The sequence below is a fragment of the Copadichromis virginalis genome, linkage group LG17 (genome assembly GCF_057382275.1).
Source record: "Copadichromis virginalis isolate Kocher_CV1m ecotype Utaka linkage group LG17, C_Virginalis_male_GT1.1, whole genome shotgun sequence".
Classification (NCBI taxonomy): Eukaryota; Metazoa; Chordata; class Actinopteri; order Cichliformes; family Cichlidae; genus Copadichromis; species Copadichromis virginalis.
The window spans coordinates 1,931,464-1,958,871 of record NC_140634.1 but is presented as its reverse complement, the minus strand read 5'-3'; the positions used below and the strand labels follow the sequence as shown (position 1 = coordinate 1,958,871).

Genomic DNA, 27,408 nt, shown 5'->3' with positions numbered 1-27,408 from the left:
ATGAGGAACAGCTCATGTTGGCATCAGTGGCAGTCAGGATGGCGGCATCTTCCAGAGGGAAGGTCAGGTCGCTGGTCTCTCTGAGCAGGACGCTGTCCACCAACAAGCCCGGTTCCACGGCTGGAGATTACCCTCCTCCGGCTGAAGCCCCCGCTTTTCCCCCGAACAGCGAGCCAGCAGCGGCGCCTCAGCGGAGACCCAAAAGCAGCGGCTGCTCCGTGCTCCTCTTCCCCAGTCAGGGCAGCCAGTTTGTGGGCATGGGCAGAGGACTTTTGAAATACCCCAACATTAAAGAAATGTTCACCATAGCCCAGAAGATCCTGGGTTATGACCTGCTGTCTCTGTGTCTGGAGGGCCCCGAGGACGAGCTGCAGAAAACCCCAAAGTAAGTGCCAGATAAATGTCTGGAAAAGGACAATAACTGCAGGTCCTGCCTTCTTAAATGTGGCCATTTTATCTTTTTAAAAAAAAAAAATACTGCTACAGTAATATTAATTTATATTTAAAATGTGCGCACATTATGTATGAAGGTGTGGATGAATGATGCTTGTTGTAAGAAAGCATTTTGAGTGCCCAGTAGAAGAGCATCTTTCAAATGCAAAGTTTCTCATTTCAACTTTAATTACTGCACATGATTAAGGCGATAAGAGTAAATAAGGCTTCCAACAGTGGTTATTTCTTATTATCATATCTTATTTTTATTGGTTTTATCAGTAGATTGTTGTTTCACTCCCACCAAAAACATCACCGTAAATAATCTTCTGATTCTGAATGACCATTTAAAAAAATAAACAAATTGTTCTGAGTTAATTTCAGTTACGGATGTATCAGTGACGTAAATGATATATCGGTCATAATCGGGAGGCTGTTACATTTTTATTTTTTTTTACTTGTTTTGACTTGTCTTTTCTGGGGCGATGAACTTTGCAGAAGGTAGAAAGATTTCTTTTTTGGGGTGTTTTTGTGCATTTGTACAGTGGCGTGTCTAGAAAATTTTTGTTGGGGGGGCCAGGTAGGGGCACAGATTTGGAGAAGGGTGGCAGATGTAATTGGCAGATAATGTTAAAAACAATTCTACCAGCCGTTAACCATAATTCAATAACCCTGTAAACCTAATAACCGTAACCTTATTAGAATGAGATTTTAACCACTACGGTGCAAAGTGTTTAGATACTGTGTTGATTAAGTACAAGAGATACAATCAGTCAGTGTTTATTCAGCATTCAAGGACATCAATATTTGCATAGTATTTTACTGACATGTAGTGCACATGTGTTTTGGGCAAAAACATTTTTGAATATTAAAATACGAACATTTTTAACATACAATTGGCAAATTAGCCAATTCCAATGCAAAACCAATGCCTGTTAAAAAAAAAAAAGAAGATAATCTTCTCACAAACTGGTGTTTGATTTTGAAACAGGAAAAAAGTGGAGAAACAACTGAAAAGACTAACATTTGAATAAAACCTGAAAGCAAGTAAATACTTTATATGCTGCCTTACTTTGGTAATATTGAGAACAACACTGGCTGATGATGAAATGCAGTCAGCTGGCATGGTGACACTGCCAGTATTAACCTGCAGGGCTGGACTGGGACAAAAAATTGGGCATTTTCACTACAGATTGGCCCACCAGGTATTAAAGCCATAAAGCCTTTGAATGAAAACAGATGCTGCTGTGACAGTGATGTACAGTCTTTTTGGTATATGTATGATTTCTATACATTTTACGTCAGATAAAAACTTTCTTTGCAAGATTCAGATAATTATTTAATAAAAGCTAGATATTTTAAATGAGAATAAAAAAGAAAAGTATTTCTTTATGCCCCCCTCTCCCTGTTAATGCCCTACCTGGCCCCCTGGCAACACTTTGCTAGACCCGCCCCTGCACAGTTACCAGCTGTCAGCTACATAAAAAAAGGATCCTGGTGTTATTTGTCTCTCAGAAACAGTTCATAACTTCAACTCATTCATGTCACCTAAAAGGTAAACCTGTTTCTCCATCACCTGTTCAGCTCTGATGGTTCAGTAAGGACATCTCCTGGTTTCATCTTCATGTTTCCCTCTCACCACATATCCAAACCGACATCATGACCAGCAGCTTTACAGCTGTGGCTCCAGCAAACATTCTAACTAAATTCTAACAACAGCTGATCAAGCTTAAACGTGCTGCTGCTGTTTAGCGCGACATCCGCTGGTTTCCTCTTTCTGGCTCAAAGTGGGTGATAAACAAACAAGAGAGACGATCAGCTGATCATTGATCAGTTTCATGATTGAAGTAGCAACAGGAGAGAGAGGAGAGATGATGAGAGGAGAAGAGGCAGCTGTGCAGCGTAAAGACAGAATAACTCCAGTTTTGTGTCTTTTTCCATCCTAGCTGAAGTCCGGGACAAACTGCGTCTCTTCTCAGCTCAATACCAAACGCGTAATATTTTCTCTGAATGAGGGACCATTCCATTTTTAAGGAGCTGTTGGCAACTCTACTAACTAACCTTATGAATAAAGTTCACTATCAGTAACGTCATAGCAACCGAACATCTGTATAAACTTGTCATGCTAGCTCACACAGTATGAGGTATTGTAACTGACTGTAAAAAGTCAGCACAACGAAAATAAACTCCACCTAAACTTGGTTTATATCTGACCCAGATAGACTGCAGCTCATAACTTCTTACCTGAAGTTCAGTTCACCTGACACTCGGACTGGTGGCCGCCTCGGGGCTCTCCTCCTGCTTCCCCTTCCCTCATCCACCTGCTGGCCTCTGTGGAAGCCCTGCCATAGCCACCACCAAACAACTGAGTTATTTTTACACATCGACCTGCATCTTATAACTCATAACTCTTATGTTAGCTGCCCTCAGTAGCATACTGTCTGAAATATTCCACAGCTGCAATAATTCTTTAAGTGTTATTTTTTTCCTTGGTATTCTAATTTCACCGAAGTTTACTAAACTCAACAAACTTGATATTACTTACCGGGACATTTATTCTGTCCTAATTTTCTTTCACCGAAAAATTGTTTCCTGCAGTGCCGTCTTTCTGCTTGGCTCTCCTACCTTTGCTAACGTGATGCGCATAGCGCAGAAGCCGATGCTGCATTCACTTACACTCGGATATCTGAGCTTCACCGTGAAAACATAATCGTACATTTGATATTTGATTGAATTTTATTGTTTTACCTTTGGGGTGGCACCTGGGGTGGCCAGTCTGGTTGGGGGGGTGGCCTGTGCCCCCCCAGGCCACCCCGCTGGACACGCCATTGAGCTACGGTTGTAGCCACAGCTGCCCTGGGGCAGACTGACAGAAGCGAGGCTGCCATATCGTGCCATCGGCCCCTCTGGCCAACATTAGTAGGCAAGTAGGGTAAAGTGTCTTGCCCAAGGACACAATGACCAGGACAGAAAGCCCAGGGATCGAACCGGCGACCTTCCGGTTACAGATGCGATTCCCAACGGTCGCCCCGTATTTAGTTTTAAAGCAAGTTACAGGGCTTTTCCTGCCTTTCTGGAGGGATTATATTTCACTAAAAAACGATCTAATATGCATGTCCACATAATTATGCATTATTATAATTATAATATATTAAAATATATTAAATATATTTTAATATATTAAAAACACACGCTGTATTTTAAAGAACATACATTAAGAAGCAGATTATATTAGATTTATATTTTAAATAAGACAAAATTTGGATTTTACAGCAGTAAAATGATTGTATCTCTACAGTTTAAAGATGTAATAAGCTTTGCCCTGCACAGAGTGGATAGTGAAACAAATGGAATCATCATAAATACATTATTTCATATTTATTACTTCCCCCTCCTCATTGCTTTATTATTGTAGCTCTAGTAATAAATAATAATGTAAGGATTCTGGATCAGCACAGTGATGCCCATAGTATATACAGTATTCTGAAGGTCTAAAATATCACTGTGTGTGCGTGCATGTGTGTGTTTTATTTAGATGGATTTTTAAAAAAAATATTACTCATGATATAACATTGTGCAGACATGCCTGGTAAGGACATGAGGAGGAAACAGCAGGAGCTGTGTGAGGCTACTAAAGGCAGGGCTATAACATTTTTCTGTCATCATTTTATTTTAGATGCTGGAGTTGTTAGGTGTGGATAATTAGATTATAGTTTATTGCAATAGCAAGTTGTGCCTTGTTCTCAGATAGACAGCAAGTGGAGAGTGATATATGAAATGATGGGATGGAAGGAAGAAGAGAAGCAAAGAGTGATTCACAGGCAGAGCCTAAGCGCTGTCACCAATCTTTGCATTTTGTTATTATCTCATGACACTTGTTTAATCTGCTACCATCTCTCCTGTGGACTTTTTAATGTCTACAGTCTCAGATCAACACAGCCCTGCCCTTCCCATATTAGATTCTTGATGAATGTGTGTTGTTGTTATTCAGCCTGGTTCAATGTGCCCCTTTTTAACTTTGAGCACCCGCCCCTTTAAACCTCTCTGCACGGCCCTGCGTACTGGTCCAGGTCTGTGTGGGTGAACATATTCCAGTCTGTGTTTTTAAATCTGTCCTGGAGCACTGCGTCTGTCCCCTCTGGCCACACTTTAATTGTCCTCACAGCAGGTTTCACACGTTGGATGAGTGGTGAATACCGAGGTGTGAGGAACAGGGAGAGATGGTCCGATTGTCCAATGTGGGGGAGGGGTGTGGCTTTGTAGGCTCCAGCCAGGTTGGAATACACATGGTCTAAAGTCTTGTCTCCTCTGGTGTGGCAGGAGACATGTTGGTGTGGTTGAGGTCGCCAGCAACAATAAAAGCAGCCTCGGGGTGTTTATTCTGGTGTTTGTTAATGGCTGCAGAAAGTTCTTTCATGGCCAACCTAGCATTAGCGTCGGGGGGGGGATATACACGGCAGTGAGTATGATAGAGGTGAGTTCTCTGGGGAGGTAATAAGGTCTGCATTTGACCATTAAAAACTCCGCATTAGGTGAGCAGTGACTCTCAGTAGTAGTGGAGTTCATGCACCAAGCATTGTTAATATAAATGCACAAACCTCCACCTCTGGTCTTGCCGGAGGCATCTGCGGCTCGGTGTGTGTGGCGTCCTGCTAACTCGATAACATTGTCCGGGCAGCTGTTGTTCAACCATGTTTCGGTGAAAAACATGACATTGTTAATGATGTTATTCATAATAATAACATCATTAAAGGCAGTGCTGTTTTTATCACTGTACTGGAAAAAGTGCTCTTATACTAATAGTAAGACTTTAGGCTGACAGCATGCAGTCTGTTGGGCAGCTTTAAGACGGATTGCACTGCCCTTTGCCGCTTACAGGAATAAATGAGTGCTTGATCTGCCAGCAGCCTGTGTCAGTTTGAACCTGTGCTGGCCAGCTGTTTGATTAGAGCCTTTTCCACGTGGGAGTTTGGGCAGGTGCACAGCAGAGTAGATATTTTGGGCTTTTTCAGTGTTTGTTTGACAGATACACAGAGAAAGGACAGGAAAACGTATTTTTGGTTTTTCTGATGTGAATTATGGTCAATATCTTTTTCAGAGGTCCACAGTTTAGCTTTTGGCAGAATTTATGACAGTAACTGAATCTACACAGAGATAAACATGTATGTATACTATGAACATGTATGTATAATTCGCTTAAGTCATTCACAATCCCAGACTAAAGCAACGTATAACGAGCTCAATGACCAATAACCATGAGAAGGACGAATTCCCACGCGTGACCGCGCCGGCAAGGAGGTAAAATAAGCACCACGGGAACGCGCACGTCCGGTCCAGTAGGCAGGACGTACCGCGTCTGCTGCCGTCGAGTATAAGCTGGCTGTGACGAGCCCACACCACGGTCCGCCGCTGAGTCTGGCTCACACGGGCAGCATAAGGTGCAGCGTGTGAAGACAGGAGCGCGCCTACCTCAGCTGGGGGCTCTGAACATCCGGCAGCGTCTCGATTTATTGTCGTTTCTATTGCATTGAACACACACGCGCGCATATATATTAAAAACAAACAACAGCGCCATTATGTTGTGGACGGCGAGTCAAGTCTTGAGGAAATTCTCCACTTCATCCGTGAGTAACGTTGCCAACAATCACCGGGGTTTGATGCGTGAGCTGCTCTGATTGCGCGAACATCGTTTCTCTAAATGTGTCTGTGTAGCGCTGAACGCATGCAGCGGTCTGCGGGTCATGAGGAGGACTGAGCCAGGCTCGGGTCTGACTGCACTCATTCTTAGTAAGTCACTCAGCTGCTGTATTTTCAGCCAACACGGGAAAAGATGGTGCACACTTTGCCACGTTACGGTGTCAACGGCGCCCTCCTCCTCTGTTCCTCCCGCTGCGCGCTCGGACGGAGCTGGCCTTTACTGTACAATATCTGGAGGAGTTGCATCATCATCACAGGAGGCTCACAGTGTACTGGCTGGAGCCCGGCTTACGTACGACCCTGCTGGGCTGAAAGAGGCAGCATCAGACGGGCTCTTTCATTTCTTATCTATTTACCGTGTCGCTTGGAAGTTGCTGTGCAGCAGCAGCCAGACCTGTCAAATGTGCACTTGACAGGATCTTACATATGTGCATGGGAAACCTGAAACCTCCATGCTTAACACATGAGGGGGAGGTTCTGGCATGCACTTGTCACTGCTGGGTAAGGGTTGTAATCTTCATCAGCCAATAGCTTTTCTCTGAGCTGCCTTTAGCCAGTAACAGAGTTAAAGGCCACTAAGACCGCCAAGGGAGGTTGAGATTTAAGGATTTCTCACATATGCAATGAACAGGTGTAAAATAAAATATTACAAGGGTCTGACAAAAAGTCAATAATATGTAACTTCAGGGAAAAAAAGCTTAATGATGACGGACATTTGCCCTGGTTGTGAAAAGTTATATTATGGGAAACAGAAGCAAAGAGGTTTCTGCTGCCCCAGTTTGACTGTCAGTTTAATCAGAAACTGCTGTGCTGTTAAAACTTGTGCGCTCGCCATCGTTTCTTTATATTTTGCTTTCAAAAAGTTTAAAGTGGTCTTGAGTTATAGTTTTCCAGGCTCTTTGGAGGTCTTTCAAAGTCCTTCTTTGGACATTGGCCACATTTTTACTCATTTTCAGTCCAGTCATTAAACCTGACCATTTTCAGAGCACTTTGTTTGTCAACTTGAATCAGTCAGGCATGGACAAAGGACCAAATTCAAGAGAAGAATGGCTGAACCCATTTTAAACTGCATGTTTAGGCATAAAAGAGTATGTTGCACCAACAAGGTGGTTCCCAAACAGCTGTTAGCCAGAGAAGTGGGATATCTCTGTAGGTGCACTGTGTTCTTAAAAAACAAGACAACTGGAGGACAAAAGAAGAACAAGCAGGCATAAAAGAGTATCTGCAGCAGATGACCAATATCTGAATGTTAGTTCTGTAAGAAAATGATCAAATCCTGCACACAGCACCTAATAGTGCGCCTGCCCTGCAGTTGGTTCGTCTACTGTTTTCATAAACCTGATGAGAAATAGTCTCAGTGGAATCGTGGCTGTCAGGAATCCATTGTTAAGGATGGAAAACAGGGAGAAAAGGATGAAGTATGCAAGAACTGGACTGACAGTAATTGTGGAGGATGAATACAGATTGGAGATTTTTGCTCAAACTTTAGTCAGTATATACAGAGGTGAGTATTCAGTCATGTTTAAAATACTCGGGGCTGCGTTCCAGCCGGTGGACACAAAGTACTGTCAGAGTTTGGTCCAGCGTGCGGTCACATCTGGGAAGTGCCTGGGAACAGCTTCATTTTTCATGATCCCTCGCACACGACATATACTGGATATTAAACACACTATCAGTCATGGATGGGCCGTCCCAGAGCCTGGGCCACCGCCTTCTTCTCCTCCTGATTCTTCTTCTGATTGTTGTTGTTGAAGAGGTTTGACTTCATCATGACCGAGAACAGAACTAAAGGAAACCCGCCTCCAAAGAAGAGCTTTGGAATATCTTTCATGAAGCGTAGAGAACAATTACTGATGATTATTTAACGACATACAAGAATTCCTGCCTAAGCGAGTTCAGGCTGTGTTGAAGAATAAAGGTGTTCCTACCAAATATTGGCTTTCCTGTTTCTTCCACACAACAGTTTTTTTTCTATTTATGTTTACAAATTTGTTACAACTATTTTTGCCAGTTACATTCCAAGAGAAAAGAGGTGTGGCTTAAGACCTTTGCACAGTACTGTAGGTCAAAGTAAAATAACTGCTTACTGGAAGTTGCATAAAATCTATTGAACTGTAGTGAAGTGTCTAAAGTCTTCTTCTGCAGAAAGACTAGGGCATGAGCATTTGCAGTGTTTCCAGTATGTCTGATGTGCTTTCAGTGAAGTTGAAACTTGTGTGTTTTTGCTCCCTTTACAGCATCATTACCAGAACAAGTTAAAGCTAGCAATTATTGGCCAGAGCCTGTTTGGTCAGGAGGTCTACAGCAACCTGAGGAAGCAGGGGCACAAGGTGGTGGGTGTGTTCACGGTCCCTGACAAGGATGGCAAGGCTGACCCCCTGGGTAAGTTTCCTGTTCATTCACAGGTTTCTCTCTGACATGTCAGATACCAAACTTTCAACATTGCTGTCTTCTTGTCCTCCCAGTTTGCTATTATTATTTTTAATAGTGGGGCATTTGGAGTCACTACTTCTTCAGTTGGTAAAATAAACACCTAAGAACGATGGAAAAGCGTTGTGTTCTACAGTACAAGGAAATGTTTCATTATCAACCCAACTATCAAACAGGCTGCCTGGGCTTGTTTTGTCATTTTGGCCGTAAAATTACAAATTAATTCTCATCTTATAGGAACCTTTAGAAATCTAGCCAGAGCTGCGTTTCTGCCTGTGTTCAGACTCTAGTACCTTGTGAAGGCTTTGTGCTACTGATAGAATAATATCCCCATAAAGCCTGTTTTCTCTTCTTTTCGAAACACTTTGAATTTTGTCTCCAATCGCTAACAGAGTCGTGGCTTTTCAAAGAGCCTCGCCACAAAGGTTTGAGTCAGTTTGTGTCACACTTTGTAGAAGTGGAGGAACTTAAAGTTTGTTCATGTAACCCATAATTATCTAAAAGAGGTGTTTGGATCCACCTTAAGAATACAGGTCTAGTTCTAGCTTCTATTTTAATTCCTGAGCTCTTCAGTTGTGTTTTCGTCTGTTTGGTGCTGAGTAGGTGTTGAGTTGAAATGTTAAATGTTTGTCATTTTTATGTTTACCATTTGTACATAGTATTAAAGAATTCTTTCTGTCCTCCCCTCCCCAGATCCTTAAGATTCTGGGAGGGGGGGTGGTAGTGTTTTTATCACAGTAACACCCTTGTTTGATGTTAGCAAACCTCCTCCCCTTTGTATGGCTTCACTGTGTTATCTAGGGTGAACCATCTAGGGTGTGGGGAGACTACCCTCTTTATGACCAAGGATGTTCCTACTGTGCTTTTATGTTATATGACCCTTTGATCAGCAGGAACACACACACACACACACACACACACACACACACACACACACACACACACACACACACACACACCCAGTGCCTTGTCTTTGTAACCAAGGGGGGTTACGGGGGAAGGTATGTGTTGTAAACTATTGTTTATTGTGTGAACGTTGTCAATAAAAGGGAGCGAGAGGGGGCCGAGAGAGAGAGAGAGAGGTTATTTGTGATGAGCTGAGATACCGACAAGGCCTCCCTTGCAAGTAAAACGATCGATCGCCGTTGCCTTGTTTTTCTTTCACGGGAATAAGTTCTGGGATCAGCGTGGTCTGACTTTAGACCCAACAGTAGGTAGTTTAGCAGTAGGGCTGTGCGATATGACCAAAATCTCATATCTCGATATCAGACATCTATCGTCCGATAACGATATAAATCACAAATGTAACATTTTCTGTAAATTCTGTGAATCTCGGGCAGCTCGACTTGCGTGAAGTGTTTCCTGCTGGGCGTCGTGTAGCTGAGTTGAGTGTTGTAACCGATGCATGAAACGATACATTTTTAGACATGAGTTGTAACGACGCCGTTTTCTTTGAGTATTTATTACACGGCGTACTGCGGGGAAAAGCCTGTTCTAACGTTTGAGTCTAAGGTTTATTTTTTAGCACCTGGCGGCTCTTTTTTACTTCTCATCCATAAACAATCTGCTCTTTCACGTGATTCAGTTTATTTTGAAAAGTCTCAACAGGATCTTGAGCTTTATTGTGAAAGGTTTATGTGGAAAATAAACAAGCGGACACGCGATGGTTTTACCGTCGTTGTTGCTAACGACAACGCATAAAAACAGGCGCTTGTCCATCCTTAGTGTGGTTATATTAAATATAAGAGAAAGAAGAAATGAATATAGCCACTACAGTGACATCAGAACCATGAAAAATATCGCCGTAAACCGTTTATTTTGTGACACCACGAAACAAACGACAGCGTAAAATGAAACGATAGATGTTTTTGTATCGTCATCCGATATATATCGTTACATCGAGCAGCCCTATTTAGCAGTGCCAAATGTTCAGCTGAGACTACGACAAACGTAGGCTGTAAAATCAAAATAATGTGCTGTAATAAATTCACATGAAGGGCAGGCTATGCTACTCCTTTCAGTTATTATTGCAAATAGGGAAACTTCTTTTTCCTCGCCCCTGATTAGATCATGTAATGCTTAAACATTTAGATGCTTGTACGTGACAGCAGCACTACTATTTAAAGTTCAGTGTTAATCAGACTGTGTAAACTTTGAAATCACATATAACATTACAAATAAAAGAGATTACAATTAGAATCTGCATAAAACTAATAACAGCCTGTAGGTGAGATGAAGCTCTGTCCCTGGTACTAACTGTGGGTCACCAGAGGCCTGTGCTGCAGCTGAGGTAGATGCGTGTTGACTACAGTGCTCCTGGACAAAGACAGGCCTTTATTCTGCATTAGTTGCGGGATAGGGGCTCCATTGTCTGTGTGAGGAGAGGCCCTGTGTGGCCCAGAGATGTAACTCTGAGGTGAAAAGTCTGCAACAGGGAGGGTGCGCTTTGGTGATGCCGTCTCACCACGGAGCATCATCTGCTGCCTCCTGGCTTCACCTGTTGTTGAAAACTTAATTTCTTCTTCTATGGTTCATAACCTGGAGCAGATCTCTACATTGCATCATCCCACTGTTTGTATATGTTTGAGTTTTTTTCAGTTCAATTTGACTTACATAGCACCAAATCACAACAAAAGTCTCCTCAGGGTGCTTGATATTATATTATATTATATTATATTATATTATATTATATTATATTATATTATATAGTTTTGAGATCCCTTCCCAGATGCCTTAACGCCCACTCACATCCTGGGCCATCTGACCTCAGGAATTCACATGATAAGGTGGGGCCAGGTTTCACAATGAACACACCCGAAACTCTGGCTGATTGGGACCCACACCCAGTTTCACACCTTGGCTCAGGCGATTAGAGGATCATCAGGGGGTCCTTTTGTCCCTCTGTGGGGGGAAACTCCCACTAGGTTTATATCTGGGACTCTCCACCATTTGACCTTAGAACTGAAGAAGCTTCTCGGATGAGAGGTGAAACGTCTTCAAGCAACTTAAAGAAGTCCAGACGCTTTTCTTTGCAAGCTCCTTTGACAATAATATAGTATAGTAGTCTTTCTACGATAATGGAGAAAAAACCTCAGATGACCCACTATGAGCAAGCACTTAGCAACAGGGGGAAGGAAAAGCTTCCTTTTAATAGGAAGAAACCTCTGACAGCACCAGGCTCATGGAGGGGTCGCAATCTGCTGTGACCAGTGAAGGGTTGGGGGGACGAAGACTAAAGGATCCTTTTGGGCAGAAGTAGTTTTCATAAGAGTTTGTGGTGTCATTGTTAGCATCTTGTGGCATCCGTGTAAAGTAATGAGCATGATTTAGGACTGAAGGGGAGTACTCATGCTTACCTGGTGCACTTATTACAGGCTGTGTTGCAGCGTAAAGAGTCCTCCTCGACACCTCACTGTTAATCAGTTTTTTCTTTTTCTTTTGAAGCATCTTCACACAAAGCCACTTAAACATTTTTATATATTATCCTGAGCAGTTCATTGCATGTGCAACAAGTACAGTGGGGCAAAAAAGTATTTAGTCAGCCACCGATTGTGCAAGTTCCCCCACCTAAAATGATGACAGAGGTCAGTAATTTGCACCAGAGGTACACTTCAACTGTGAGAGACAGAATGTGGAAAAAAAATCCATGAATCCACATGGTAGGATTTGTAAAGAATTTATTGGTAAATCAGGGTGGAAAATAAGTATTTGGTCAATAACAAAAATACAACTCAATACTTTGTAACATAACCTTTGTTGGCAATAACAGAGGTCAAACGTTTACTATAGGTCTTTACCAGGTTTGCACACACAGTAGCTGCTATTTTGGCCCATTCCTCCATGCAGATCTTCTCGAGAGCAGTGATGTTTTGGGGCTGTCGCCGAGCAACACGGACTTTCAACTCCCGCCACAGATTTTCTATGGGGTTGAGGTCTGGAGACTGGCTAGGCCACTCCAGGACTTTCAAATGCTTCTTACGGAGCCACTCCTTTGTTGCCCGGGCGGTGTGTTTTGGATCATTGTCATGTTGGAAGACCCAGCCTCGTTTCATCTTCAAAGTTCTCACTGATGGAAGGAGGTTTTGGCTCAAAATCTCACGATACATGGCCCCATTCATTCTGTCCTTAACACGGATCAGTCGTCCTGTCCCCTTGGCAGAAAAACAGCCCCATAGCATGATGTTTCCACCCCCATGCTTCACAGTAGGTATGGTGTTCTTGGGATGCAACTCAGTATTCTTCTTCCTCCAAACACGACGAGTTGAGTTTATACCAAAAAGTTCTACTTTGGTTTCATCTGACCACATGACATTCTCCCAATCCTCTGCTGTATCATCCATGTGCTCTCTGGCAAACTTCAGACGGGCCTGGACATGCACTGGCTTCAGCAGCGGAACACGTCTGGCACTGCGGGATTTGATTCCCTGCCGTTGTAGTGTGTTACTGATGGTGACCTTTGTTACTTTGGTCCCAGCTCTCTGCAGGTCATTCACCAGGTCCCCCCGTGTGGTTCTGGGATCTTTGCTCACCGTTCTCATCATCATTTTGACCCCACGGGATGAGATCTTGCGTGGAGCCCCAGATGGAGGGAGATTATCAGTGGTCTTGTATGTCTTCCATTTTCTGATGATTGCTCCCACAGTTGATTTTTTCACACCAAGCTGCTTGCCTATTGTAGATTCACTCTTCCCAGTCTGGTGCAGGTCTACAATACTTTTCCTGGTGTCCTTCGAAAGCTCTTTGGTCTTGGCCATGGCGGAGTTTGGAGTCTGACTGTTTGAGGCTGTGGACAGGTGTCTTTTATACAGATGATGAGTTCAAACAGGTGCCATTCATACAGGTAACGAGTGGGGGACAGAAAAGCTTCTTACAGAAGACGTTACAGGTCTGTGAGATTTTCCTTGTTTGAGGTGACCAAATACTTATTTTCCACCCTGATTTACGAATAAATTCTTTACAAATCCTACCATGTGGATTCATGGATTTTTTTTTTCACATTCTGTCTCTCACAGTTGAAGTGTACCTCTGGTGCAAATTACTGACCTCTGTCATCATTTTAAGTGGGGGAACTTGCACAATCGGTGGCTGACTAAATACTTTTTTGCCCCACTGTATGTATGAATTTTTACATGTCACGCTTCTCAGGCAGCTTTCAAGTCTCCACAAGTTGATTTTCACATTGAAATGAACATTTCAGTTAGTGTTATCTAATCTTTGCTAGTGCTAGATTAGCAGCGGGACAAAGTTGGCAAATGCCCAGGAGCAAAAGAGCCTCTGACGATCACTGTTTGCATAGTCTGTAGGATTAAGATAAGATAAGATAGAACTTTATTAATCCCTCGGGTGGGTTGCTCTGGGAAGTTCGATTTCCAAAAAGCACAGCACCGACAGAAGTTACAGAATATCATATATATACACACACACACACACACACACACACACACACACACACACACACACACACACACACACACACACACACATATAAATACAGAGACAAATATAAATAAAATATACAAAGGGGATAAATAGAATAAATAGGAATAAAAAATAAAAATACAAGTGAATTGCACATTTCAAGTATTGAGTCTATTGCACTGTTGACTATTTACAAAAAGTATTGCACAAGGTATTGCACAGTGAGGTGCAGAGGCACTACAGCTTAGTTGTTCCCCCCTCCTTTGTCCCCCTGTCTCCCCTCCCTCTCCCCTCCAGAGAGGAGTTAAACAGTCTGATGGCGTGTGGGACAAAGGAGTTTTTAAGTCTGTTAGTTCTTGTCTTGGGGAGAAGCAACCTGTCACTGAACAGACTCTTCTGGTTGTTTATGGCCGTGTGCAGAGGATGCCCAGCATTGTTCATAATGTCCAGCAGTTTTTTTTAGTGTCCTTTTCTCTGCCACTGTCACCAGAGTGTCCAGCTTCATGCCGACCACAGAGCTAGCCCTCCTGATCAGTTTCTCCAGCCTGGATGAGTCCCTCTTTGCTGTGCTGCTCCCCCAGCACACCACAGCATAGAAAAGTACTCCAGCAACCACCGACTGGTAAAACATCCTCAGGAGCTTCCTGCAGATGTTGAAAGACCTCAGCCTCCTGAGGAAGTACAGTCGGCACATTACAAATGCAAATTGTAATATCTCAAATTGCCTTCAAGGGCCTTTAAAGCCAAGTTTAAATAAATAAATGACATGATACATTTTAAGGAATTAATTTTAAAAGTAAAAGGTTTCTGGTGTAGCAAGTGGATATTTATGTTTTTACATCTAATCAGGACAGAAAAATGACTTTTTAAGGGTTATATGTTGAACAATCAAAAGTCCAGTGCAGCAGTGTCCCTGTTACATGATGCAGCATCTTTTTATCCTAACCTTTAAACACTCCAACACACCAACTGTTCCTCTGTTCCCACGGCGGCCGCCAACCAGGGGCATTTGTTCCATGTCACTTCCCATCTCTTTATTTTATTCTCCGGCTAAAAACAAAAGGGTTTTTATTTAAATGAAGGTTGACGTTAAATTAAAATATATTGTTGGTCACAGTTTATAATAAACTGATTGTAAATGCATTATTTACTTACAGTGTCTTCAGACTGTGGTTTTCCTTCATCTTAAGCTGTGCCAGTGTTGTCTTCTCCAGTTATTCCAGGAATTTAATTTTAAGTCACACTCCTTACAGATTATCTGATGTCCTTCTGTGCATCAAAATCTCTTCAAAGACATACTTTGTAAACACTTTGCCTGCCACAGTAGCTGTGTAACTGCAAGCCACTTTGCAGCCAGCTCATCCTTTCATTCGTTGTCTGATTTAATCCATTTTATAGTCTTTGTCTTTTCTAAACTTGCAGTATTTAATTTCTGACATACACTTAGACTTTTAGCTCATTACTCAGGACCTCCATGAAGCCGTGGCGTTCAGGACTGCATCCCTAAAATGTCCTCTTTTCTCTTAGCGGTGGCGGCAGAAAAAGAGGGGACACCTGTGTTCAAATTCCCACGGTGGCGGGTTAAGGGGAAACCCATCCCAGAAGTGGTGGATGCCTACAAGGCGGTGGGTGCTGAGCTCAATGTCATGCCCTTCTGCTCACAGTTCATCCCCATGAACGTCATCGACCACCCAAAGCATGGCTCCATCATCTACCACCCCTCCATCCTGCCCCTGCACAGAGGAGCCTCAGCAATCAATTGGTGAGAAAGAAGGGGGTTCGAAAGGAGTTTGTTTGACAGCTTGGGATATGCTGGTGATACTGGTACACTGAACAAAGTGGATTTAATTATAAGGAATATAAATATTCTGTCCTATCAAAAGACAGGAAGGCTTAAGAAATGAGCCTTCCTGTCCTGTCAGAGGTTATTTTGGGGAAAAGACCCAACAGAAACAGAGCGACCAACAACGAGTAATCCCAATAAGGCAGAAAGTATCTCCATCGATTGTTGATGGGAAACTGGTCTCAGAGCTCACTGAGAGAGAGAGAGAGAGCTGTGCAGGAAGTGCGATTATTATTGTGATGGAAGCAAGGGGATCCACACTTTGTTTCCATAAAGTATCCTGATTACATGTTTTTGCAGAAGCTGTTTGCCTGCTCCTTGATCTGTTGTTGAAATTGGTTTATTCGCTTTTAGCTGAGATTCTGACATTCCTGTGGATACCACACGTCTATATTTAAATAACAGATCTGGCGGTACATCCCATTAAACCCGATGTCCCCCCCGGTACTGGGGGCGTTGGGGCTTAAACAATAAACAACAGGTTAATTGTTGTTGTTAATGGCCTTGTTTAGCATGAATGGCCATGTGGGAGGGGTTTATCAGTAGGAAAAGCTGTAAAACTCATGAAAATACAGTTAAAAGTCCAAAATGTATTCTTGTGCTTTTTTGCAGAGATCAAACACGTTAAGAATTATAAATGGCTTCAAGCGCACATTCAGGCCTGTGAGACTCATTTACACACTCATCCGTCTCTTTGTGCACCTGGCCTTTGCCAAAACACCTGCAACCTTTGGAACGTCTTCCCCCATCCTTCCTTACGTAATGGTACGATCCCAGTCTGTCTGTGCATGTGATTGGCCCACCTTTGCCTGTATGGACTCCCAGCAGTGCTGAAGCTTTGGCTCCAACATGCAAACAGTCCATGAATAACTGACATGTGTAATTATGTTTGCCACCCCTGGTCTGGTAGGTTTAAACCTGCGATGTTTGACCTCAAACTCGAAGCAGCCTGGCTTTCTTATCTCTTCTACTTCCAACAACAAATCTCAACCCAAGAAAGGAAAAGTCTCCAAGCTCCTCCTTCATGAAAAACCCCAAACTCTCATGTTAAGTGAGGTTTCGAACTTATTTTCAGCACATCAGTGATCGACAAAGAGCACAGAGACAGTTACAGTTTGCCCGAGCCGAAGGCTGAGACTCACCATAATGTAATGCTGGCTCAACAGGAGCATGAGTTATAGGTGTTGCTTTCTGCAGAAATCTTTCCCACGAGTTTCTTTAACTTAGCAAAGAGGCTAGCTAAGAACCGTCCAAAGCTCAAACTGTTCAGTGCAACTATAAATGTAGTTATGTATAAACATACTTTGATTAAAAAGAAAAACACTGCTCACCATTTTTCTCTAAGTAGAAAGCGATCGTTTTAAGGAAAGGACTGTTGAGAACATTTTCTTAGTAACATTTCAGCAGGCAGTAAAATATGGTATTTAACAGACCGCTGGGCACCTCTGCATGCATCTGTAATAGAACAACACAGTCGGGTCGATGTGTTTCCTGGTTTGACTGTCATAAAAAAGCTATGGGCTTGCTGGTGGTGGAGCGGTGTGCCATAAAACCTTCCTCATTATGGAATCCTTCCTTTCCTGGTTAGCTTTCTCCGCGTGCAGAGGCGCTGACACTTCAAACTGAGCACGAGCCAGTTTAGCAGAAATGCTCACCCTGAAACAATAAATCAAAGATAATCAAATTAGTCTCTGTGTGGAACCTTTATGGTTAAAGTTGTCATGCAGTACAGCTGTCATGTCACACAGTCAATGCGCTGAGTTGCCTTTAATAAGAAACCTGTTGCCCATACAACCTTAACGATGGCTTCTCCCCACTTTCTCTGTATTGCACCTTTAAAGGGCTCCCTGATTGTGGTTTTTTCTGGTTTCAGGATTAACTGTTAGTACACTGTAATGGTCTACTTTATAGCCTTTATCTGTTCTAAATATAATTGTTTAATGACACAGCTCTTTGTTTCCCTTTTATATGTCACCAGGACTCTGATCCATGGAGATAAGAAAGCCGGCTTCACAGTGTTCTGGGCTGATGATGGACTGGATACCGGACCCATCCTGCTGCAGCGCGAGTGTGATGTCGAGCCCAATGACACTGTGGACACACTGTACAACCGCTTCCTCTTCCCCGGGGGCATCAAGGCTATGGTAATCACATGGACCTCAGTATAATGAAAAGGACTAGTTCTAATCATTTGGACCTTCAGCATCTAAACCTACATTGCACTACTCCACCAACCCCAATGTTTGTGCTTGTGTTTGAACTGAAACACTGAGCTGTCACCTGGACTCTGTTTCTTGGTGCAGGTGGAGTCTGTGCAGCTCATTGCTGATGGAAAAGCCCCTCGGACTCCTCAGCCAGAGGAAGGAGCGAGCTATGAAGGCATTCAGAAGAAATCCAATGCCAAGGTGAACGTTAGACGGCAGTCTGAGATCAGGCACTACATCACATCAGGAACATGCATCGGGTCTGGATTGCCATCAGGGGTGTATCCAGACCTTCAGAATGACGGTCTGAATATTATTCCTGCACAACAACTGTGTATGAGTCGGGTTGTTCGGCTTTATAATAGCTTACAAGAAACACTGATAGAGTCTATCATTTATACGACCAAGCCCAAGTTAACCCCTCTTTACACATGCAGCTCGTACTCTGAACAGCTGCTCAGTGTAATAACTCTCTCACTGGAAATTTCCTATTAGCTGTGCAAGTGAGACTGGTTTGGGGTGGGTCTCCCTGTAACGTGAAAGCGCGAGGTGGAGCTGATCTTAGCTGCTTCCTGATTTGTCACATGGAGAGATGTTTGCTTGCAGCTATTACAAATGTGCTATTCCTGGAGCAGTCTCGTTTTCTAGCATCATTTTTCCACGTGTTGCTAAATCGGAGGCCGTCAGCTGACCTTCCTTCTCTTTCTCGGAAACGTAGCTCAGGCACTGTTTACACTGGCTTCTTCTTGTGTCCCCCAGGTGAATCTGGCACAGCCAGCCGAGGCGATCCACAACTGGATCCGTGGCCACGACAAAGTCCCCGGTGCTTGGACGGTCATTGATGGCCAGGTGTGTTTTCCAGAATGACTGAGCAAAGATAATACCAAACATTCTGGATGTATTTTAAAATCTTCTCTGGGTCTGTCCTCAGTCTGTGACCCTTTATGGCTCCTCCATGTTGGGGGGGTCTGTACCCGAGGGCCAGCCGCTGGACATCGAGGGGGCTTCTCAGGCTGCTCGTGTCACCAAAAACGGGCTCGTCCTGTATGGAACTGACGGCAAAGCTGTGAGTGACCTTATAAAACAAATAACTGAGAGCAAACAAAAGCCGAGCTGGATGAGTGTGTCGGTGCCTCTATTAGCTATCAGACAGTGAACTCCAGAGGCAATAAGGTTAACTCAACCACAGCTGACTGAATCAAATGCACTGCCAGCATGCCTGTTTCATCTTTACTCTGTTTGTGCCACAGCTCCTAGTGAAGAACCTGCAGTTTGAAGATGGGAAAATGATTCCTGCTTCCAAATATTTCTCTTCCGGAGAAAGCGCCAGTGTGGAGCTGACCGATGACGAGAAGACAATGGCAGAGGAGATCAGGGCAAGTGAACCCCTGTGTTATCTGATTCTTTTTAGCCTGCTGTCTCCCAATAGACTGTAAATGATTTAAATGAAAGACATCAGCCCATTTAAAACATTTTTTTTACTGCAGAACATCTGGAAGGGCATCCTCAGCAACGTGCCAGCCATTGAGGACACCACAGACTTCTTCAAGTCCGGCGCCGCCTCCATGGATGTGGTCAGGTGAGACGGATCAGTGCAGGGACTGCTCAGAAATGTTTTACCTCTTCTTGTTATCCACAGGTGGAGCAGTCTTTTCATTTTACAGATACAATTATGTCATGTATTTTAAGTTGTGCTGAAGATGGCACGCTCAGTTTCTAGTCAGCTCCGTTATACTGAGTTTAGGCCACATTTAAAATCTCAGATCTTTGGGCTCAAATCCTGAATTCACTTTAAAAAAACACAGTCTATACAGAACACTGTGCAGCTAACGCCTTCTTTAAATTTGTTATGGGTAAAAGATACTGGCTTATATCAGAAGTAACCTCTAGAATAAATGCATAGTATAGCTTTTATAAAGAAAACACCATGATAAACCAACTGTGTGCACATTTCACACAAAAAAGAGAAAGTCTGCATAATTTCAGGCTCTGATTCAATAACTGAATTCTACATTTAAAAGTTATTTCAAAGCAGATGTTTCAGTCCAGAGTACCTTTTTCCGACTTTTCCAACCTGACCAGTAAATCTTCATTTTGATATCAGTTATTGTGTTTGTTTGTATATGTCGGGGTTTTTCCACTGTGGACATTGGAAACCACTACAGACTGTATATAAACAATGGACATAGCCACCCTGTTATCATTAATTGCTTTCAGATGCAGTTTGAAGCCTCAGCATGAGTTTAGCTGGTTGGCTTCATAAGCAAGCTGCGTTCATAAACAGTCCTCTGGTTTATGAACGCAGTTCCTCTAGTGGCCACTAGAGGACCTGCGTTCATAAACAGTCCAACACACAGATGCACGTAATAAAATACTATCATTTTACTCTCCGAGAGCACAGCGTCTTTGGAATGGATTCAGCCAAACAGGAAGTCACATTATTTCACAGATAATTCCATTAAAAATGCTTCACCAGCGCAGTGAGGCCACAGCTCCCTGTGTCAACATCTGTCAGTCAGATTTGACAGATGTTTTTTTGTATTAGCAATAAAAATCATTCACCTCACAGCTGTTATGAAGGGGTACACTATCCAAAGAGCCTAAAAGCTTTTTATACTGGACTACAAACATGGTTTTAATGCTGTGTTTGGGCATTTTAACATGGGTGTTTGTGCAGTTCCTCTAGTGGCCACTAGAGGAACTGCAGTTTTTTTGTTTTCTTTTCCACTTATGGATTGGCTGCATTTTTTCAGGGCTGTCTGCCTGGGGTAACCACACATAAATGTCTGCTTTTGTAATGTTAAGTGTCCTGTTGTGATTTGGCGCCATATAAATAAAATTGAATTGACAGCTGAATTGCATTGAATGGAATTGTAGCAATTGGAGAGTCTCCTGATACCAGTCTGGATAATACAAAAACCCTGACCCAGTCTCACTGCCAACAATGCAGCTTTAACACACACATTTATATGTGAATAATACATGAACAGAGATATTACATTCGAGGTGATTGGTTTATATCTCGCGCCCTTTAACCAGACAGCAGGAGCTTGGTGTGCGTGTCTCACCTTTAGTTGTTAACATGAATGTGAGTTCACCAAGCAGAAACAAAAGCTTATAAACGTGTAAAAACGCAGTGTGTGATAAAGAGCTGTCCTCACTGTGTGCAGACTGGTTGAGGAGGTGAAGCAGAAGTGTGCTGGCGTGCAGCTACAGAACGAGGATGTGTACATGGCCACCACATTCCAGGACTTCATCCAGATGTTTGTCCGCAAGCTGCGAGGAGAGGACCAGGAGGAGGAGCTCGTCGTTGATTATGTGAGTCTAAATCCGAGCTAAAGCAAAATCAATCAAGTAACGAGGGGAGATCCCGTCACTCAAACCCAGTTGGGGTTTTCTCCATTGTTACCTAGGCAACCAAAGACGTAAACAACATGACAGTGAAAATGCCATATCAGTGTTTCATCAACGGCAAGTTTGAGGATTCAGAAAATGGAAAGACCTATGATAGCATCAGCCCCACTGATGGATCCGTGAGTCACATGACCACACTCACTATGCTCAATGCACAGATTTTCCATGCCATGTTCACTGGATCATGTTTGACGATCTCAACCTTCAACCAGGTGATCTGTAAGGTGTCTTATGCCTCAGTGGGTGATGTGGACAGAGCTGTGGCTGCTGCCAAAGAAGCTTACGAAAATGGGCCCTGGGGCAAGATGAACCCCAGAGACAGAGGAAGTCTTCTTTACAGGTGAGTACCTCCCTCTAGAGGATTACTTTGGGGTTGCAGAAACATCAGAACTGTGGAGGGGGGGGGTTTGGGGGAGAATCTGATCTAGATTATCATATTAAGATTTGGGACACATCGTCAGTAGTGGACCTTGGATTCATCAGGTGTTGCCAAGTTGGCATACCACAGCTTCTTACGCTCAATTGCTGCCTCCCATGGTACCGTCAGCTCAATGACGTACGCAAGTTTTCAGGAGTTAGACCAAAGGACGAGGTCTGGTCGCAAAATTGTTGTTATGATCTCTGCGGGAAAAATTAGCCTCTGATCCAAGTCCACTTGCATCTGCCAATCCCTGGCAACCTTCAGCGGGCCCAGGTCTGGGTTGAGGGGCTCGTCCTCGGCTTGTCTCCTTCCTGGATAAATGTTGATGAAAACTGACGCTCCTCTTGGTTCGTGAAGGTTGAGCGTTGATGGATTTTCTTTTGCGCTCAACTTTCTCGGCTAGACACCTGAGAACCTGGTTGTGTCTCCATGTGTGTCTGCCCTGAGTAAGGCTAGTCCTACAACCAACCAAGATGTGCTTGAATGTTGCTGGGACTGTACACAGGGGGGAGGATGGGTCCTTTCCAAACCACAGCTGCAGATTTATTGGGGAAGGCAGCACATCGCATGTCGCTCGGATGATGAAACTTAGTCTATTAGACTCCATGTCCCAGATTTCACTCCATGAGAGTTTCCTCTTTTCCACACTCTCCCAATTCATCCAGCGACCCTGCTTGGCCAGCGCTACGGCTCTGGCATGTCTGGCTGTTTCCTCCTGTCGCTGCACCTCCGCCACCACCATTTCCCGACGTTCGGTTACAGATACCTGTTGCCACTGAGGTGTTACTGCGCCAAGACCAAATCCTCCTCTGCCCTGTTGGACGTGACCCACCACGTCACGATGGTGAAGAGCAGATTTCACCTGTAGCACCGATGTGGCCGGGGTCCACTTCCTCCCCGTTGCTAGGGTGGGAGCAGTGCCTCCCACTATGGGGTCCCGGGAGTCCGTGAGTGACATCTCAAGCCTCACTTGTGCACATTCAAACTCCTCTACCAGGCTAGAGATAGGCAATGACAGTATCCTGTCGCTGTAGAGTCCAACGCTGCTGGGGCACTTGGGAAGTCCGAGCCACTTCTTAACGTAGGAGCTCACTAGCCTCTCTAGTCGATTGGCATGATTGAGTGAGACCTCGTACATTGTCAACGGCCACAGTAGTCTGGGTAATAACCCAAACTGGAAGCACCAGAGCTTCAGTTTCCCTGGGAGTGCAGTGTTGTTAATCCGCTGAGGTCATCCGCCAAGTTCTGCCTTAACTGTTCTAGTTGCCACGTATCACTGAGGTCTGCATCGTCCCACTGTCCCAGGCTCTTTATGGGCTTCTCTAAGACTGTTGGAATTGGTTCTCCACGGATATAGAATAGATATAGAGAGTTAACATCGAGCTCCTCCCTTCAGGCTTGCTGACCTGATGGAGGAACATCAGGAGGAGCTGGCCACCATCGAGTCCATCGACTCAGGAGCCGTGTACACGCTGGCCCTCAAGACACATGTCGGCATGTCCATCCAAACCTTCCGTTACTTTGCTGGCTGGTGTGACAAGATCCAGGTAGGTGAAGGTTTCTCAGGGTTTGTGTGTTAGTGGCACACAACCTAAGCTCTTCACTTCAGCACACTCTGTCTGTTTTCTGCAGGGTAAGACGATTCCCATCAACCAAGCCCGGCCCAACCGCAACCTGACCTTCACTAAGAAAGAGCCTCTGGGGTAAAAGCTCTGCATTCACTAACCTGAACCTAATTATCCTCAGCTATTTAGACAGTATACGCATTTCTGTGGATTTCACTGACTGAAGAGCTTATTTCCTGTCACAGTGTGTGTGCCATAGTCATCCCGTGGAACTACCCTCTCATGATGCTGGCGTGGAAGAGTGCAGCTTGCCTGGCAGCTGGAAACACGCTGGTTCTCAAACCTGCACAGGTTGTTCCTCGTGCTGTGTACTGTTTCAGTTCTTCCTGGGCATTTTATGTGTTGTAATGATTATTTTTGATATTTACAGGTCACTCCACTGACGGCACTAAAGTTTGCTGAGCTTTCAGTGAAGGCAGGCATCCCAAAAGGAGTCATCAATATTTTACCAGGCTCTGGTAATGAACAGTATCTGTACAGTTTAAACAGGCTCTTTTTGGTTATTCCTTCTTTAGGGAAAGTTCTCAAAGATCAGCGCTGTGAGCACTTCAGTCCTTCTCTCTGTGCTTCATTTGCATCGTTTTATTTGGCTGGAGAGCTAAAACTGTACGATCACAGCAGGGAAAAAGGAGCATTTGTTTGTCCTTCAGCCTGTGTGGATTTTTGTGACTACAACATTAGAAATAGCTGTAGGCAGAACTACTCACAGCACGTGTAGAAGTGTCCAGTTGACTGCAGCACATGTGGAAGATTGTGTCATCCCCCTGGGCTCTGTCACGTGACCTTCTCGATCTCCTCCAGGTGGCGTGGTTGGACAGCGTCTGTCCGAGCACCCAGACATCCGCAAGCTGGGCTTCACCGGCTCTACGCCTATCGGCAAACAGATCATGAAGAGGTAAAACCCGGCTGACTCTTACAGGTCGCACACCACAGCTGCACAGTACTTTACTCTCTCTCTCTCACAGCTGTGCAGTCAGTAATCTGAAGAAAGTTTCTCTGGAGCTTGGGGGGAAGTCCCCCCTCCTCATCTTCAGTGACTGCGACATGGATAAGGCTGTTCGCATGGTGAGGGAACAACGCTCAGGGAACCAATTTGTGATATTTTGTAGACCAGTTAGTTGTGCATATAAATATTAATTATGAATAATCACGAGACAGTTCGGTTCCTTTCAAGGTTCTGGTGTTGGTGAGATCCTGAAACGCCACAGAGTGTGACTGAAATGGCACACTGATGCTTGTGTGTTTGTGCGTGCTGCCTCACAGGGCATGAGCTCGGTGTTTTTCAACAAGGGCGAGAACTGCATCGCTGCCGGCCGTCTCTTTGTGGAGGAGTCCATACACGACGAGTTCATTGACCGAGTGGTGAGTGCCGAAACAGCCATCATGTGACTTTAGAAGAAGCAGAAGAAGCCAAACCGGCATTATTAGCTGTCAGAAAAATCATAATCCTGTCTTTACACCCTCTCCTTAAAAGGTGGAGGAGATCAAGAAGATGAAGATCGGAGACCCCCTGGATCGCTCCACAGACCACGGCCCACAGAACCACAAAGCCCACTTGGACAAGCTGCTGGAGTACTGTGAGATCGGGGTGAAGGAGGGAGCCACACTGGTGTACGGAGGCACACGGGTCGACAGGCCAGGTAGAACACGCCCCTCTCTGGAGGCTAAATGGCTGCTACACTCGTCCTCTGTTGTTTTAGTCCTTGAATACTGCATGTAAGAACAGAAAGATGATTTTCATTACCAATTTAATGTCTCATCTAAAGATTGTTTCTCTTTCAAAAACCAGCCAAATAACTGGGAGCATGAAGTTGGTGCAGAAAAAGCACAAATCGGATTCTAATATATGAGCAAGTTAGGTTGCACCAGCACTGACTGTGGAATCAGTACATTCAGGCCTTATCATGGAATATTCAAACAAACTATTATTTGAAATCTTGAAACCACAGTATAGATTTATAGTTTTCACATGGTCATTGATACCAAATCTATTTTTCCAACATCCATTATGAGCCTGTCACAATAAAAGCACCTGACAGGGCTCAGTCATGGAGCACGAATTCATTTTTTAAAATGACATAAAACAAGAAAGGTCAAATAAAACAGTAAAGCTGCTGTAACGCAGTTCATCAGAGCGTGATTATGGGCGCCCGTCTTCCTTCAGGTTTCTTCATGGAGCCCACCGTGTTCACTGATGTGGAGGACCACATGTTCCTCGCCAAAGAAGAGTCCTTTGGTCCCGTCATGGTGGTGTCCAAATTTAAGGACGGGTAAGTCGAGGGTAACGAGTATCACACCGTAGAGTCGTGGCTCGGTGTTTCATATCCTCGCTCTGCTCTTTTCCTCCAACCTCCAGAGATGTGGACGGCGTGCTGCAGAGAGCCAATGACACGGAGTACGGTCTGGCTTCAGGCGTGTTCACGCGCGACATTAACAAGGCCATGTATGTGAGCGAGCGGCTGGAGGCTGGAACCGTGTTTGTGAACACCTACAACAAGACTGATGTTGCCACACCTTTTGGGGGTTTCAAGCAGTCAGGCTTTGGCAAAGACCTCGGTGAGAAGACAACTGGAATTTATTACATTTATTTAATATTATATTCAAATTTTATTTGTCACACACACAACCATACACAGTATGACATGAGGTGAAATGCTTGTAGCTGTGCGATGCAATGCCTGACCATTAAATGACAGTGGTTTTACAGTATTTACAATTTACAGGTTATACAAAATTTACATGAGTAGGGCTGTTTCAATTCTGACTTTTGAATTGATGCTAGCTGGCGTGGTGGTCACGCTTACTGATAAGCTTCTGTTATTCAAAGTAAATATATGACGTTATTATAACTCCTTTTTTTAAAGTAGGAAACCTTTTGTCCCACAAGCTTTTAACAAGTTGTCGTTTGTGTCCACAGGTGAGGATGCTCTCATGGAATATCTCAAGACCAAAGCAGTGACAGTGGAATACTGAGGCTCACAATCTCCCAATGAACTCTGAACAAGAACAGGAACTCAGTGTGTGTGTGTGTGTGTGCAAATGGTTCAGAGCATGTGTACTGTATGAGTGATGGGGGAAAGCTTGGTTGACCTTGAGGTGGACAACATGCCTTCTTTGTTTTGCAGCCATGTTTCCACAGCTGGTCCCTGAGGAGCTGAGCTGCTCCTGGCTGTACTTTTAAAGATGTAAAAATAATTAGCACAGCAAAAAATCTAAACACTATCAGTTATCTTCACTGATTCGTCCAAACGTCATGCTGCCTTCTTCATCCCTTTAAGACCTTTTTAAAATGTTTTTTACCTTTCTCTGGTTTTTCATTCTTGGATCACCTGATCTGTGTACTGCCATCAGGGTGCCGTGTGTGCTGGATGCCTTTCGGCTCACGTTTACTCACCCACGAATACTGCAGCTTTGTGTAGGCTGCAAACAAAATAGCAATATTAAACATCCATACTGGTCCGAAAAATGGGGATGTTTGAGTCTAGAAAGCAGCATTAAAATAGCTTTACAAATTTTCAGGAAGCTTCCTGATCAGCGGTGCTCAGCACACAGTTCTGGAACAAGGCTAGGAAAACAGAAGACACGTAAACCGTGTGAGAAGCAGGATAAACTGAGGCCAGCGGTCAGGACATCGCTGTTTGGACAGACGTCGATCTCTTTGGCTGTAAATGTAAACCTTTGTGTTTCTGATCAGACCCAGAGATCTTTGTTTTCATCGTTAACATTCATCAATGTATAAACTGATTTTAAGCTTTCAGATTTTAGTTAGAACAAACTACATAAGAGCTCAGAGACTGGAGTGTGTAATCCAGAGCAGTTAAGTCACGTTTTAAGTTCCTTTCAGCTTTTCCTCGTGTTTCGGGTCATTTTCTTTGGTTCGCTGCGTCACATCAAACAATCCTGATTTCCTGAAATGGTTGCTTA

The 27,408-nt window shown here is 43.9% G+C and overlaps 1 protein-coding gene across 2 annotated transcripts; it reads left to right on the top strand.

Annotated features, from left to right (window-relative positions):
* The first annotated feature begins 5,804 nt into the window (after positions 1–5,804).
* aldh1l2 (aldehyde dehydrogenase 1 family, member L2) lies at positions 5,805–27,179 on the top strand. Of its 2 annotated transcripts, XM_085435972.1 has the most exons (23): positions 5,805–6,056; positions 8,367–8,511; positions 15,505–15,739; positions 17,799–17,964; positions 18,124–18,225; positions 18,784–18,873; positions 18,956–19,090; positions 19,275–19,400; positions 19,512–19,603; positions 21,195–21,342; positions 21,438–21,557; positions 21,651–21,778; positions 23,256–23,406; positions 23,492–23,562; positions 23,670–23,775; positions 23,855–23,942; positions 24,286–24,379; positions 24,450–24,549; positions 24,748–24,846; positions 24,959–25,124; positions 25,649–25,754; positions 25,841–26,040; positions 26,402–27,179. In XM_085435972.1, exons 1-23 carry the CDS (start codon positions 6,009–6,011, stop codon positions 26,455–26,457), a joined length of 2,772 nt encoding a protein of 923 aa, XP_085292098.1. In that variant the 5' UTR covers positions 5,805–6,008; the 3' UTR covers positions 26,458–27,179. The 2 variants fall into 2 exon arrangements, with proteins under 2 accessions (XP_085292098.1, XP_085292099.1); XM_085435973.1 differs by lacking the exon at positions 5,805–6,056 and having other exon boundaries at positions 8,432–8,511; positions 15,505–15,602.
* Positions 27,180–27,408: the final 229 nt, after the last annotated feature.